At 43.5% G+C, this 14,881-nt stretch overlaps 2 protein-coding genes across 5 annotated transcripts in view; one reads left to right on the top strand and one right to left on the bottom strand.

The window, feature by feature from the left end:
- SMC4 (structural maintenance of chromosomes 4) overlaps positions 1–11,808 on the bottom strand; it is a 28,381-nt gene extending 16,573 nt beyond the window's left edge. The window contains exons 1-5 of one of the 4 annotated variants that reach the window (XM_059855849.1): positions 11,654–11,808; positions 9,230–9,425; positions 7,953–8,128; positions 7,209–7,400; positions 5,472–5,648 (exon numbers count right to left, since the gene is read on the bottom strand). In XM_059855849.1, the coding sequence (XP_059711832.1) occupies positions 5,472–5,648; positions 7,209–7,400; positions 7,953–8,128; positions 9,230–9,386 (702 nt within the window). In that variant the 5' untranslated portion in view covers positions 9,387–9,425; positions 11,654–11,808. Of the gene's footprint in view, positions 1–5,471; positions 5,649–7,208; positions 7,401–7,952; positions 8,132–9,229; positions 9,426–10,023; positions 10,410–11,653 lie in introns of those variants that run through there. The other 3 variants (XM_059855846.1, XM_059855848.1, XM_059855847.1) reach the window with 3 other exon arrangements.
- Positions 11,809–12,270: 462 nt separating this feature from the next.
- Positions 12,271–14,881, top strand: part of IFT80 (intraflagellar transport 80) — a 34,654-nt gene continuing 32,043 nt past the window's right edge. Inside the window, exons 1-3 of the mRNA XM_059855850.1 lie at positions 12,271–12,466; positions 13,575–13,649; positions 14,229–14,452. Of these exons, the coding sequence (XP_059711833.1) occupies positions 13,615–13,649; positions 14,229–14,452 (259 nt within the window). The 5' untranslated portion in view covers positions 12,271–12,466; positions 13,575–13,614. The remainder of the gene's footprint in view (positions 12,467–13,574; positions 13,650–14,228; positions 14,453–14,881) is intronic.

The raw sequence follows: 14,881 nt of genomic DNA on the forward strand, positions 1-14,881 counted from the left end.
AATATTTAAGAACAATAATACCTTAGTATTGTAACTTCTCAATATGTGCAATGTGCTTTCTAAATTGAGAATTACCTAAATAATTTTGCAGTTTTTATGGTATGACATAAATGAAGTGGAATTAATAGCTGAATGCAGTGATTAGCACATAATTTAATTTATCAAGCATCACAAGATTAAGGGATATTTGGGATGAAATAGTACTATAAATGGATAGGTAATTAAAATTTAATGTAAGCAGGGTAAAAACCACCTTGACTTGCACTTTTGTGGAGGATTAGAGCAGCCAGAGCTAAAATCTGCTATTTGCTTGTCCAAATGTAAAACCCATCTTAATTCAAATTCCACCCCAATTTCAATCATTTTCTGAACTTTTTACCATGGAATTGAGACAGAAGTGACCCAGCACAGGGCAAACCTCTCTCAATAAAAGTCAAGTTCTGTTTGACTCTGTTTTCCAGAGCACAGCAGTGTTTCACTTCTCTCAAACACTGAGGCAAATGGAGATGAGGAGATTTTGCAAGAGCTTCTCCAGGAGCTGAAAACTCCTCAGCACCACAAGGAGCAAAGGCAGAGTGACACAGGATTTGCTAAAAGGAAAAATCCCATTAAACCACCTGGAATGTTTGTTACAAAGGTGAATTTCTAGAGATTCAAAAGAGACAATCCAAGCCCAACTCCTGCATCTCCTTTGTTCTTTACCCAGCCCTGCACACAGGGCAGAACCAGCACTGGTACAGAGTTACTGCTCCAGTTCCACCTGTCTGACACAACCTGGAACTGCAGCAACAGCCAAGGTGAGCGAGGAGCATTTAGAGGAAAAGCAGCCTGGATGCTGTGCAGTCTTGTTTTTTCACTACATTTTTATTTCCTGGCTGGTTTGTGCCATCAATTTCTTGATATCAAGGCATCAAAAGTGCATTTTTCTCTTCAGAAAGCCTTTAGGCAGCAAAATGAGACAAGTGTCTCCCTTCCTCTGATTTCACCCTCTCTCCCAGATTTCAATTTTTTAATTTTTCTTTTATGTGCTCACACTTGGCTTTGGGTTTTTTTTCCCCCACTTGACCACAATGGTAGCTCTCATTTTTAAGCAGGAGTAAAGAATGGCAAAAATCAGTCCTAAATTTTTGTGTCTCATTTATTTATTTATTTAATCCCATCTCACAAAGATTTGCCCATGAATTGCAATTCTGCATTTTGGAATATGAATGGGGAGAGCCAATATTCCCATAACCTCCTTGTCCTCCTCCTATAACACAGCTCTGGGAAGCTACAAGAGATTGTTTTGAGATTTCTTCCCTGTAATTCCATGTATTTGTTGCTATTATTTAATGCTTGCAGTCCTATCTCATTTTTACACTTCAATTTTACCACATGGTGAATATACAGGGGGGAAAAAAGCACCAAAACCTCCTTTCCAGGAAAACTCAGTGGGAAATAGACAAATACAAAATAAAAGTATTTATAAAAATCTGCAAGGTCACCACTGGCCAGAGATGAGGAAAATCTCAGATTGAGCCTTTATGCAACATTCAGTTGTGTGCACAAAACTACAATTCTGCACTCTGGAAAGAAGTTTACAAGTTTTAAGGAAATTGCTGTGTTTAATATCAGAGCACAAAGTGAGTGCAAATCCAGAGTCACTTTGGGATTTAAATCAGGAATTGGCAAACCCAACCTGCAGTGTTTGATTTGTTATTGGGGTGTTCTAAAGAAAATATTCAAATATCACTTATTTTCTCCTCCCATTTTTCCATGTTTTTCTGCAGAATTTCCTAGAGGAACAACCCTCTCTTCACCTCCCATGCTGGCAGCACAGATATTTTATAATCCCATTTCTAACCCCTTTTATAGCCTCAGCTCCAGTGTACCACCAGGAGCACAGACCTCAACAACTGGGAATTTCTGGTTTATCTCAAAGGAGAAGAAAATCTCTCCCCCATTTCCTCCCCACTCCCCTGGAAGTGACTCCCACATTGTTTCCACACCAGAGCAGGTGAAAAACCTGACAGAATTTCCTTCCTGGCAGCCTCATCTTGCCACAGCATCAAACTGAGCTCCAAAATACAAAATACACCAAACAAAACCACTTAGAAAATACACCAAATAAAACCCCTGCAGTTGTTTAGACCTAAGATGACAGGAGAATATTTTAATTAAATTTTAATCAAATATATTCAAGTGAAAATCACTGTAATTAGGACAAAATTGACTTAAAACAATTCTAATTTGTAAGATTCTGAAATAAATGAAAATAAATTTAGAAGTTGGTTGCCATGAATGCAGAATGAATTCTGCAATAGTGATGTGCAGAGGGGCTGCTGGGGGTTACCTGGGCAGCTCCACTTGGCTTTCCCACCCTTTTTGGTGACTCTGCTTCTCACCTTGCCCACACCAGAGGTGGCCAAACACAGATCCCAGATATTCCCCCTGCACTTCCAAGCCTGCCATTCCCCAGGGCTCCCATTTCTCTCCTCATTCCTCGAGGAAAGCACAGAGGCTGAGATGTTGGAGCCTTCCAGAGGAGTCACTGCAGAGAGCAGCACAAACACTCTGAGTTTGCCAGCCTGGCCAGAGCAGGGCTCCAAGGCTTTCAGTCAAAGCTCAATTATTTTATTTGTTGTTCTTTACACCCCTCCAAGCTCCTGCAAGGTGTGAAAGACAGAAAAGCAGCAGCAAGGTGACAGATTTTCCTCCAGACTCTCTTTTTTTTAAGTGACAAAATGCACTTTTTCCTGCTGCAGTTTCAGGCTGTGGCAGGCTCATTAAAAATGCAACATATTTGTGATTATTTTAAATAATAATTTTTATAATAATGCAAAATAATTATCTATTCCTGAAGCACTAAAAGCACAGGGAAATTCATGAAAAACATGCACTATGGAGTGTTGGAGTTAAGGATCCCAGAAGTGACAAACTCCTCCTGTTCTGTGCTGGCAACATCCCATTGGAACCAGAAGAATTCTGAAACCAGATTTATTTCAATTTGCAAGTTCAGGCCCAGAATTTGTAATTTTTTTCTAGAGCTACTCAATTAGTCTCACATTTTCTGTTTTCCCACAGGTGAGTTTTTTTTTTTGTGATTTTATTCACAGAAGTCAGCAGCAGTTTGATTTGAATATTTTCAGTTTGACATCAAGCAGAAACACCTATAGCAAAACTCAGCTTTCAAATTTTACCCTAAAAAGCACCAAAATCAGCAGAAAAACACTGCAAAATAGGGGGTGAAAGGGGGAAAAGGAAGCAAAAAAACCTGAAGCAGTCTTCTAAAAAGCAAATATTTTCCATTGAGTAATGGCAATTATGTGAGCAAGATAAAATCAAAGCTCTAAAGGTGTTGGTACTACATGTAGGACATGTTCTCCTACAACATTTTTTTTTTAAGTACTGACAGTAAATGTTCTGTCACACACCCAAACCAGCACTTGATAATCCTTCCTTAATATTTTTCCCCAAAATCCAGAGTGCAAATGAAATATTTTAATTACACCCTACTGATATAGTCAAGAATCAGAGATTTATAACTCAATTTAAATGAGAAATACTTGGTTAAATTTAATTAAACTCTTAGTTTTGCTGCTAAAAAAAAAAAAGAGTAAAAGCCAAATAAACCTGTTACTTATCCCTTCAATTTTAAATGATTTGAATAATATTAGGGGGGGGAAATGCAATCCTTGTGATAACAATCCACAGCCTTAGACGGTTTCATTTCCTTCTAACTATAAATTTTAGGATTTGGGGGTTGAAGTTCTGCTGTCACTCTCTGGAAAATATTGCCACATTTCCCAAGTGGAAATACTGAATTTTGGACAGTCAGATCAGTGGATTTCACTTTAAAAAGGCAAAGAGAAAGGCCCTGCCCTGTCAGAAAGGCTAAAAAAGGCAGAAAATCTCAGTGCAGCTTCTGAGACAAAGCCTGCTGTGATGAAATATGAAAATTCTGGTGGGAAAGCTCTGGTTCATGGTTAATATTTGCTCTACTTCCCCTTATTTCCCTTTGGAGGGTGGCAAGTCTGAAATTCCAGCTTTTAGGAAAAAAGGGATGCTCCCCTCACTGAAACAATTCATGGGAGAAGAAAACAAATCCCATTTGGGGGGAAAAAATAGAAAAGAAATGAAGCCATCAATATTCTCTTCCAAATGTTCTCTAAGTGAGCTTTGGGGTCTCTGGCCCAGCATTCCCACCCTGCTTCATCTTTCACTTTACATTTCTCCCTGCTGGAAATTTTGGCAAAATGAGATTGCAGAACAACTGTATTTAAAAAATAAATAAATAAAAAAAAAGGATGTATTTACTCCAAGCTGTTTTCTTGGAGGTGCTTCTCGCTCCATGCTGAAGCAGAAAATACAGGAATAAAGTGTTGGAGGAAATAATTAATTGGCATGGAGACTTGCAAACAGAGATATCCTCTTTTTGTGGGTGTAGCTGTAAAAAAGGACTGCACAGAAAGCCTGGAGGAAGTGAAGCAAGCACAGCCACCCAGCTACAAGTTCTTTAAATATTTTGGTATTTTAGAGGGGAACTGGAAGCTCCTTTGACAGAAGCAGGCCTAAAATAAACTCTATTAAACATTTCAGACCTTGGGAAGCTCCCACTGATCACTGATTTCTAGGCCAGAGTAGATTTGGGACTTATTAGTAATTACAGGTAATGGCAGAAATAATTATTTAATGGAATTAATATTTAAATACTTGCAGCTTAATTTACATCTTAATTGGCTGGCACATAGCAAAATTCTTATTATTTAAAAAATAGGAAAAAAAAAAATAATGTTCCCTTCAGCCTGACTTTAAAACAGCAAACAGATGCAAGCAAGCCTCAGGATCTGAAGGTCAAACATGAATATAAATGATATTATATTGACAAATTGTGATTAATTTTACAGTATGGGCTGTGAACTGTAATTGGTTATACACATTGGTTAAAACTATTTCTGGAGCTGGTAAACAAGTGTAAACAACAAACACAATTCAGGAGATTTTTGTTGCACTTATTTTATGCACAATTCATCTTCCACTCTCACTTCTCAGTAAAACCATGTCTCTGTGAGGGCAGCAGGCCCCAGATGATGAAACAATTAAACAATTCAGATTTCAATTAGTACTGATGGGTTCAGAGATAAAGCCCCCCCAGCTGCTGAGTCTCTGCCACGCTGAAGCAGCACAATAATATTGGGGTTGAAGGTTTCTTTGACACTCCAATATTTACGTGCTGCTAGGGCGGGACGAGCACGAGTCCTGCAGGCAGAACACAAAATTCCCTCCTGGAAAAAGGGACAGAGGATCCCCCAGTGCTTCTGAGCCTCCAATTCCTACAGCAGCAGAAAATGATTTGCACCCTGAGCAGAGCATGCAAACCATGATGTGCTGCTACAGCACTTCAAGGCCTCCAAGGCAGCTTTTCAAACCTGCATTTTTTAGAGTTTTAACTGGAAATACAAATTTCAAATGGGCATTACTCACACACCAACCTGTAAAATTAAGAACCTGTTATGATCCAGGTCAATCCCATGGCTTCGGAGGAGCACCCCAACATCTCTGAATGTCTTTTTCTTGCCATTGATGTAGTAGGTGGAGGAATTGTCTCTATAGGCAGTTCTAGAGACACAGAATTTGCTGTCAGGAATGACTTCGTAATCATCTCCTTCCTGCTTTGAGGAAACACAAAGCCAGAGAAACAATTACTGTAGATGGGAATTTACCTCCTATTTCACAATTAACCAGATAAGTTTCATCATGAGCTGTTTTTATCATGGACCGAGTTGTAGAAGTGGGAGCTGCCTTAAAATTGCATCTCTCAAAAAAGAGAGAAAAACAACAACAAAAAAATCCTTTGAGAAGGGGACAAAAAATCCCCTGAATTGTGTTCCTCGGGTGCCTTTTCCCCTGTAAGTGCCAGGAATTCCCTGGGCATGGCCCGGGCTGCAGGGCTGTGCTGTCCCAGCCTGGAGTGCCTCTGGAAGCCCTGGGGACTGCAGAGCTCTGTGCACTCTCAGCTCCTCAGAGCTGCTCTCAGCTCCTCAGAGAAACTGCACAAGATAAAAAAGCCAAACATTAAAGATGTGACAAATGTGACATCAGCAGCTTCAAAAGAGAGCTTCCATTTACCTCCAGAGCAGCAGCCAAAATAAAGCTGGTGCCAGGCTTCAAGAAGTTAAAACTCACCCAGATTAACCCCCAAGAGCTCTCAAACTGCTCTCTGGTTTTAAATCAAACTCAGCTTCTGGATGTTCACACAAAGTCAAAAAAAAAATCTTAAAAAATTTAAATAGATGAATTTTTAAATCTGGTTATTATAAGCACAAAAAGAAAAAAAATAAGTGTCTTTTCAAACAGTTCCTAAAAAAGGCTGTAAATGCTGCCACTTTATTAACACCATTTTTGGAATTTCAATGTACACTTCCCCCTTTTTTGGTGGACCCTAAATTTAAAAGTTTGAATGTGTGCACAAAAAAGAAATTTAAATTAGGGAAAATAAATTATTTGTACCGCAATTGCAATAAATCAACAAAAAATGCTAAAGTTTTAATCAATATACAGAGCAGCAAGCAAAAGAAATATTTTTTTTAGTTTGCCAACACTTTCCATTTTGTTCAAACAAAATATCAGCTTCAGAAAATTTTAGTGGTAAAATGTGGGGTCCAGAATTTTTGCTGAAAAATCTGTTATAAAATTCCAGGCATGTTTGAAGTACATAAAGTGTAAATAAGGTTCAGATTCATTATGTATTTTTCTAAATTTGGATAACCTAAAATAATTTTTAATTGGTTTGAAAAGTTTTTTCTTAAATAGGTTTTATTTCTTAATACATATATTTGTGTTATACTTTTAAGAATATCTAATATGTCCAAATATAGACTTATAAATTTCCATGAATTCTTTTGATTGCAGAAATAAACTTATTTACTTGAGGTAAACAAGAATACAAATTTAAACGAGTTCTTCTTAAAATGATGATTAAAAATTTCTAAATTGTTCTCAAACAGAAATGTACCACATATTAGTCCTGCAGCAAATTAAAGAATCCTTACTAAGATTTTAAGAGCTGCACTACTCAACAGAGGATTTTTAAAGTTAATTAACACTGACGGTTTATATCCCAAAGGTAAACTAATCATGCTATGAAGTTTTCCCCAGCTCCAACGAAAATAAGCAAATATTAAAAGTTTTTCAGCTCCTTAAGGGAAAAAAGCTGGGGTCATACATACCTTGTCAGTGATCTTTTGGAAGTGAACTTCCACAGAGCAGCTCGAGATGTCCTTGTGCTCATCAGAATTGTGGATCAGCACCGAGAGCTTTTTGGATCGGATTTTTTGGGCTCGGTAGCCGAACACAAAAAGCAGGGAATCGATGATGTTGGATTTGCCGCTGCCGTTTGGCCCGACAATACACGAAAAACGCTGCACAGAGAAGGGGGAAAGTGATCTTCAAAGGGAAAGAAATCCTGCCCAGAGTCCATCACCCATTTCAAGCACAATTATTCCTCGTGCGTGCAAGTGTCTGAGAGCTGAGCTTTGCTGCCAAGGTAAAAGTGAATAAAAGCCCCAGAGCTCAGCTCAGCTTTCCCAGCTGCACTGGTTAACCCACAGCCCTGCACTTCGCAGGCTTCACAGGCAAAGTTTCATGCTCAGCCACGTAAGTCTCTTGTGGGCACAAAAAAATATTCTCTTTCTTCAGACACGGCCCTAAAAGTTCTCCAGCAAACGAAATCAAGAGAAAAGAGAGCTTTTCTAAGCTGTGCTGACAAATTAAAATTGCACAGCATTGGAAAGTTGCACTTAACTGTTTTCTCTACTTAATTTAGAATACTGCTATCAAAATATTTCTAAACCTTAAATATTTTTTCAGTTATTTTGAGGTCAGCTTAGATGAAGAAAATGCAGGAAGGAATAATACCACCCAGTGAAGTCTTACCTTCAGTTCAAAAGTACTTAAGGGAAAAAGAAAGATACCTTGTGAAAAGGTCCCAGAGTTTTCTCCCCTGCATAGGATTTGAAGTTCTGGTTTACAATGTGAGTGATCATGAGGCGAGGAGCACCAGGTTCACTGGTCATTGCTGGAGGTGGGGGAGGAGGGATGCTACCCAAAATCTCTTCTAAACTTCGATTATCCACCACCTCCTCTGAGGCTGCTAAAACCCATCCAAACAAACAGAAAGATAAAAAAAAAAAAAAAAAAAAAAAAGAACAAAAAAACCAATTGTAAGCTCTCAGTGATTTGACACCTTTTAAAATGTTGAACGGAAAAAGCAAACATCATTTCTGTCTGAACCAAACTACATTTTGGCCTGTAGTTATTAATATGAGCTGAGTGGAATTAAAATTCTTCTTTCCACAAACAAAATGTTTTTTAAGAGCTACTTAAGATGTCCCATCGCTGGGTTTGTTCTTTCATTATGCAATTCTTATTCCAACACACTTTAACAGGCCCCCTGCAATTCCAACAGCTCCAACCATCACAATAAATCTGCAAATCTGAAGCAGGCAAAGCCTTTCTAATGAATAAGTGCAAAGCCACATTTCAGAGTCACTGTGCAAGATTTGGGGATCTCTCACGAGGCTCTGAAAGCTGCAATGACAGCACGGCTGCTCTGCAAAGACAGGAAGTTTGTTACGAAAACAAACTGGCCCCCTGGATATCAGCAGAGCAGCTTTTCCCCAGGCACCAGCAACTCCTCCTTCCAACAAGCAGCAGTTTTTGCCACCGATTTCAATGTATTTGTCAAATACCTGCCCTTACCAACTGCACATCTGGCTCCCTAAAAAGTTACACAGCTGCTGGTTTTTTGCAGATTTTTTTCTGCGAAAGCTCAACTCAAGGAACTCAAGAAAATACACTGCTTCATGAAAAAGAAAGTCAAATCATTTTAAGAGTTAAGTAAATAAACTTGACATTTATTCCATTCCAAGAAATCCCATACCATTGGCTGCCTATAAATTTGAAAAATCCTGCTGTTGTACCACAATCTGAAGTACAATGTTCCAGATCAGAGCTCCGAAATAGGCTTTATTAGGAGAAAGTCTACAAATTGCTTTTGCACTTGTACTGGGCCAAACCCTTTAACTCTTTGCAAGCTCTTTTGACCATCTTAAAAACAGTTTTAAATTGCCAGGGGTTTCAGCGTTGCTTTGTAGAAGGGAAAAGAGCAAATCCCTTCTGGAAGGGTTGGGAAATTCGAGTTGCTGCTGAGGAGGCTCAACGAGCACCACGCCAGCCAGCCCAGACCTACCTTGGGGAGGTTCTTTGTCAGGCTCCCTGGTGCCCCCGTTTTCCACTTCCATGTCCATGGAGGACTCCTCCAAGGGCTCCCTGCCCTTCCCACGGGCTGCAGTGGAGGTTTTGGTGCTCTTGCCTGGCACGGTCCCTCTTGGCTGCTCCCCTTCCATTCCAAGCAATCAAACAACTGAAGGGCTCTATCTCCTTTGCTAACACAAACAAGAGAACCCCGTGATCTCAGCACCGAGCTACAGCCCAGGAATTCACCTACACCTCTGCCCAGATGCTTGACTCATTTAGAAACTTAAGACTGGAGGCATTTAGAAGACAAAAATCCAAATTTGAAACAAAATATCGATGTTAGCTTCACAATGATATATTTTAAGATACATCACCCCCAAAACGAGGGGCTGAGCCTCATCTGTTTTAACGGCATGGATCTACCTGCTGCCAGCTCGTGGGGACATGTTAGGGCAGTGACTTGGCTCCCTAAAAGCCACCCTGGTGCTGGGGGCAAAAGAGTTAAAGACACATTGAATAACAAGCCCAAGAGTCACATCTCTATACTCTTCTGGAAGAACTCGTTATATTTCAGACCTGACACTCGTTTTACTTTCAATAATCCGTGCTAAATATCTGTATGGCTACAGAGAGATTGATAAACAGACAGAGAAACAAAAGCCCTGCGTGATCATAGCAAAGATTTGACTCTTAAATAATTTAAATCGACACACTCTGCTCACAAAACGCAACACAACCCCTCCTGCCAGCATTCAGCATTTCAGAGAGAAAGCAAAAACGAAATACCTTCATCTAGCCGGGATGTTAAAGTGATCTGAGCAAGGACGAGCATTACAAAAGCCATCAGCTGGCACTCGAGCACAGCTCCCCAAACGGGTGAAGAGAAAGCACCCGAGGAGAAGAAAAGGAGCGAAACTCTCCCCAAAGAGTTGAAATCGCAGCAAGTGGCGAAGTGAGTTCGCAGAAAAACAGACATGAGAAAGTTTACTTCTCACAAGATAAAAAACTGACGTGGTTAGAAAGTCATCTTACAATTGGTGCCAATCATTTGACGTTTTCAGACCTACCCCCAGCCCACACTCTCATGAGAGTCCTTCATTTGGGACAATGGGGGAGGGGGGAAATGAGAGACAGAACTCATTTTCAGGCAATTTCAGTCTATGCCCCCGTTCAGAACTGTTCCGCAATGGCTGTCGCGGACAATTACAGCCTCTCAAAGCACATTTATTTTTTTTTTTCCCCCCCGAACCGCTCCACTCCAACAGAATTGTGCAATATAGACCTATTTACCTTCCCAACCCTTCCCCCCCCCAACCCCGGACACTTCACCAGAATGAACAAGTCGAACTACCTGACCTCAGCTTTTAAATTGCGATAAATCAGCTGCCACATAGTCTCTAACAAATTTAACAAATTCGTGCCCAGCCCCTCCCCCGAGCCAGCTCGAAGGTGTTCGCTAAAAGCATCTCTCCTCTCCTGCCAAGCGCCGTTTTCCTCACGGGGATGGCGAAAAAAGAGCCGGAGACGGACAGAAAAGCTTCCTTATGAACAGCCGATTAAATCTGATAGAGACAAGCCCTGTCAGTGACAAATCTGGGGCTTTTTTAAAGCCAGAGGAGCCAGACTGCACCCTTGTCACGCTCTTTCCAAATCACAGAATCCCAGAATATTCCGAGTTGGAAAGGACCCACGGGGATCATCGAGTCCAGCTCTTTTAAGCGAATGGCCAATCGTTAAGAGCTTTCTTGGGATTTTTCTCTCACCCGTCAAGCTTCAAAGCAACAGGCAGAGCCGGGGCTAGAAGGGTCCCTGCTCAAAGCAGATTAAAGCCGGGTCTCTCCGCTACCCAAACGCGTCCCTGAACTTCCCCGTCCTCCGCGGTCCCTCAGGGCACGGCGGGAGCCCTTGGGCTGCGCAGCCCCTCGGGGAGCCGCTCCCCAAAGCCCTGTGCCGACAGCAGTCGGGACGGAGCCGCCGGGCCCGGAGCCCTCAGGGGGAGAGGCGCTGCCGTCGCTTCTGCTCCCGTCCTTCTGCGCGAGGGGGAAGTGGGGAAATGAGGCGCGGGGCAGAACCCGCCGATTCTCCAGCACCTCCTGCCATCCCCTCAGCACCCCCCGCCTTCCCCCTCAGCGACTCCTGTCTCTCCTCTCAGCACCCCCAGCCTTTCCCGGCAGCACCTTCCCTTCAACGCCACTTGTCTCCCCCATAGCACCTTCCCCTCAAAAGCCCTAATTTCCATTTCAGCATCCCTTGTCTCCCCTGAGCTCTCCCAGCATCTCTTTTTTCGCCATCAGCACCGTCCCCGCAGCACCCCCTGCCCGGGGCAGCCCCCTGAGGGCACCTCCTCCGCCGCGAAGCCCCCCACCCCACCGCGCTGAGGCGAACCGCCATCGCTTGCCTCCCGCCGAACTCGTACCTGCTCGTCCCAGCGGCTCCGTGCCCCGGCGAGGCGGCGGCAGCGCGGGCGACTCTGGCTGCTGTAGATGCTCGGCCACTTCCACACTCGAAAATGGCGCCGAAACGGCGAACTCGAACCGAAATTCGTTAGAAAAGCGCGGGGCAGGCTGGGACGGGAGGGGCCGGGCCCGCGGGTTTGAACGGCACCGCCGCCCCCGCCCGCCATCTTGTGTTCGTTACTGCAGGGAGGGGAAAGCGCCCAGAAATCCGCCGGGAGCGGCTTTTTCTGGGAAGAGATGGAGGGGTGGGAGACATTAGGGGGTGAGGGCGGCGCGGTTACACAGCCTCGCGGCCGTGCCGGCGGAGAAAAGGGTTAATTTTAATTTTAGAAGTAGGTCAGTGGGCGGTGCTTGGTTGCTGGGCGACGCGCGCTGGTTTAAAATTAATAAAAAAAGTATTTTAAAAAAATTACAAGTGAAAAAAAATTTTAAAAATGGTGAGAGCGCGGTGATATTGAAGCGGGTTTAATTAATTAACGGGCGGCGCCGTGGCACCTTGGGGGGGCCGGGGGGGAGCCGTGAGGTGGCGGAGGAGGAGGAGGATGAGGAGGATGCGGTCTCGCGAGAAGTCGCCATAGCGACGGCGGCGCTTGGCGGCGGGGGGAGCGGGAGCCGCCGCTCCTGAGGCGACGGGAGCGGGACGGGGAGGCGGGATCATCCCGGGATCCGCCGGGAGCTGGCGGCAGGATCGCCCTAGGTTCCCCTGGGAGCGGGCTTCGGCGGGAGCGGGCTCCGGCCGCCGCTCTGCGCGCTCCCTCCCGCTGCCCGCGCAGGTAAAGGCGCGCTGCGGAGGCGGCGGCCGCCGGCCCCCTCCCCTCGGCTGAATCACCGCCGCGGTGGGCGAGAGGGTCGGGAGCCGTGACCCCCGGCTGGGCGTGGGACGGGCGGATGGAGGGGAGGGAGAGCTCCGGGGGACAGCTGAGGGCAAGGCGGGGGAGCCCCGACCCTCAGGAGGGGTTGGATAATTGCTTCTTGGAAAGCTGGAAGCGGAGGGAACGGCGGGTGTTGGCGCGGGCGGTGGTGGCCGAGGCTGCCCCGAGGGTTTGGTGTCTCCTTCTCCGTGCCCCGCGTTCCGCCGGCTGCTTTTCCTTCTCGGCATTCCCCCATCCTGCTGTGGCATTCCTTCCCTTTCCTGCTCTGCCCCCATCCCTTCCCGTTGCCTTCCCTATCCCGCCCGCTAGTTTTCCTTCCCTCTGGCATTCCCTGCTCCCCCATCCCGCTCTCCTCCGCCGTTCCTGATCCTCATCTCCGGGCCAGCAGCTCCGGATGGGAAAGGGAGGAGGCGTCAGGCACTTTGGCTTCTCCGAGTCCCCACAATTCCTGCTTATAATTCCTGCTTATTGCCACATCTGTCCTAAAACTCCAGCGGAGCCCTGCTGGATTCCTTGGGAAGGAGGGAATACGTGGGCTGGCAGTGATGGATGGACCTGTGGATGGCCCAGGGTGGGCGTTCAGCTTTTCAGCGGCACATACAGAGCGATTAAAATGCTTTAGAAATTATAAGAAAGCTCTGGGCTTGGAAAGGAAAATATCACGTTTTCCCTTCCTGGCTATGTGTCAGTACAAGGGATCTCCAGTGCTCCCAACTCTGATGTTTCAGGCTTGATCTTAAAGATCTTTTCCAACCTTAAGAATTCACTGTTCACAGCATCATTTTTTTCTTCAAGTTGTCCATATTCAGTTGGATAATGTGGAAACAGAATTCTCTCTAAACTCAAGTATTTCTTGGTGCTTATTTTTCCCCAGTAGCGATGTCATATTACTTCACAACTTTTAATTTTAGTGTTAGTGTCTTCCTCTTTAATTTTGGCTGCTTGTGTATGCATATATATTATGTTAATTATCCATACTTATATATGTATTTGTTTTCTTTTATTGCAGTTATTACCCATGGTTTTAATGCTCCATCAGAACAACTGAGATGAGACTGAAGACTTCCCTTTTAAAGGAGCCAAAACATATCCTTTGTCACAGAAAAAAGCGTGGAACATCATGTTCATTCTGAATAGACTCTTCCAGAAAATATTTTTTTGTTCTTGAAGTTTCAGTAAAATATTAGTAAATTGTAGATGGCTTTTTTCCCTGCTTTTCCTTTGTTCCCCTTGTCATTGAGTGCAGCCTTTAAGGACAATGTTTTAAGAGATACTGAACACTTCTATATGATGTGGTGTGAATAAACCAGCACTTTTGAATGATAGTTGGATATTTTGCACTTGTATTTTGCACTAAGACCCTTCACTAAACCAACATTTTAGCCATGTTTCCATAAGTTTACATCATGATAAGAATTTTATTTGTATGAAATACTTTCATTTTATGAAATGAAAATTTACTTCACTGTACTGAATTTCTACCAGCTCTTCTTGGCACATAGGAGCAAAAAAATGAAGATTTTTTTTATTTTTAAGTATTAAACATTCCACGCAATCTTATCAGAATCATCTTCTTGTATTGTCCCTTATGTTCTGAAGAGTCGAGATGGGCTATTTGATAATTTTTAAGAGCTGAACTTTTCAGACTCCTTAACTGAAGGACACATAAGGACTTGGTGAGCTGTGTGGGCTGGACAACAGCTGATGAGCTGTTCTCCTGCAGCGATGACCACCAGGTCATGAAATGGAACCCAGTGACCAGCGAGACCACTCGGGTGCTGAAGCTGCCAGATGATGTCTATCCCTTAGATCTGCACTGGTTTCCCAGAGGCATTGGTGGCAAGAAGCAATCCCAGGCTGAGAGCTTTGTTCTGACCAGCTCTGATGGTAAGGCAACTTAAAATATTTCTTATAATCAAATTAAAAAATAACAGATTTTAAATAGATTTAAAAATATTTATTGTTTCCTACCCTTGAGTGCTCATGTCAGTCAAATACAAGGCATTATTTGAGGAGCAAGAAGCTTTGAGGATTGCTCGGGATTTTTTTCCCTTCTCCCCAAAAAGATTTTTCCCTTGGGGTTTTTTTCCCCCTTCTCCCCAAAAAGATTTTGCCCCCAGCCAGATTTTTCTTCCTGCATGAGTTTTCCTGCACCAGCTTACTCCTGCGATTTTCCTGCAGCAGCCAACTCCTCCCTGTGATAAGGATTCCTGCAAGCTTGCTGAGTCCAATGGAAAAGCAGCATAATGTCTTTACAGGGTTGCATTGATTCCTAGTTGAACTGCAGCTGTTTGAAATCAGAGCAAATGTAAATTT

This window comes from Haemorhous mexicanus, chromosome 10, assembly GCF_027477595.1.
Source record: "Haemorhous mexicanus isolate bHaeMex1 chromosome 10, bHaeMex1.pri, whole genome shotgun sequence".
In the NCBI taxonomy this organism is placed as follows: Eukaryota; Metazoa; Chordata; class Aves; order Passeriformes; family Fringillidae; genus Haemorhous; species Haemorhous mexicanus.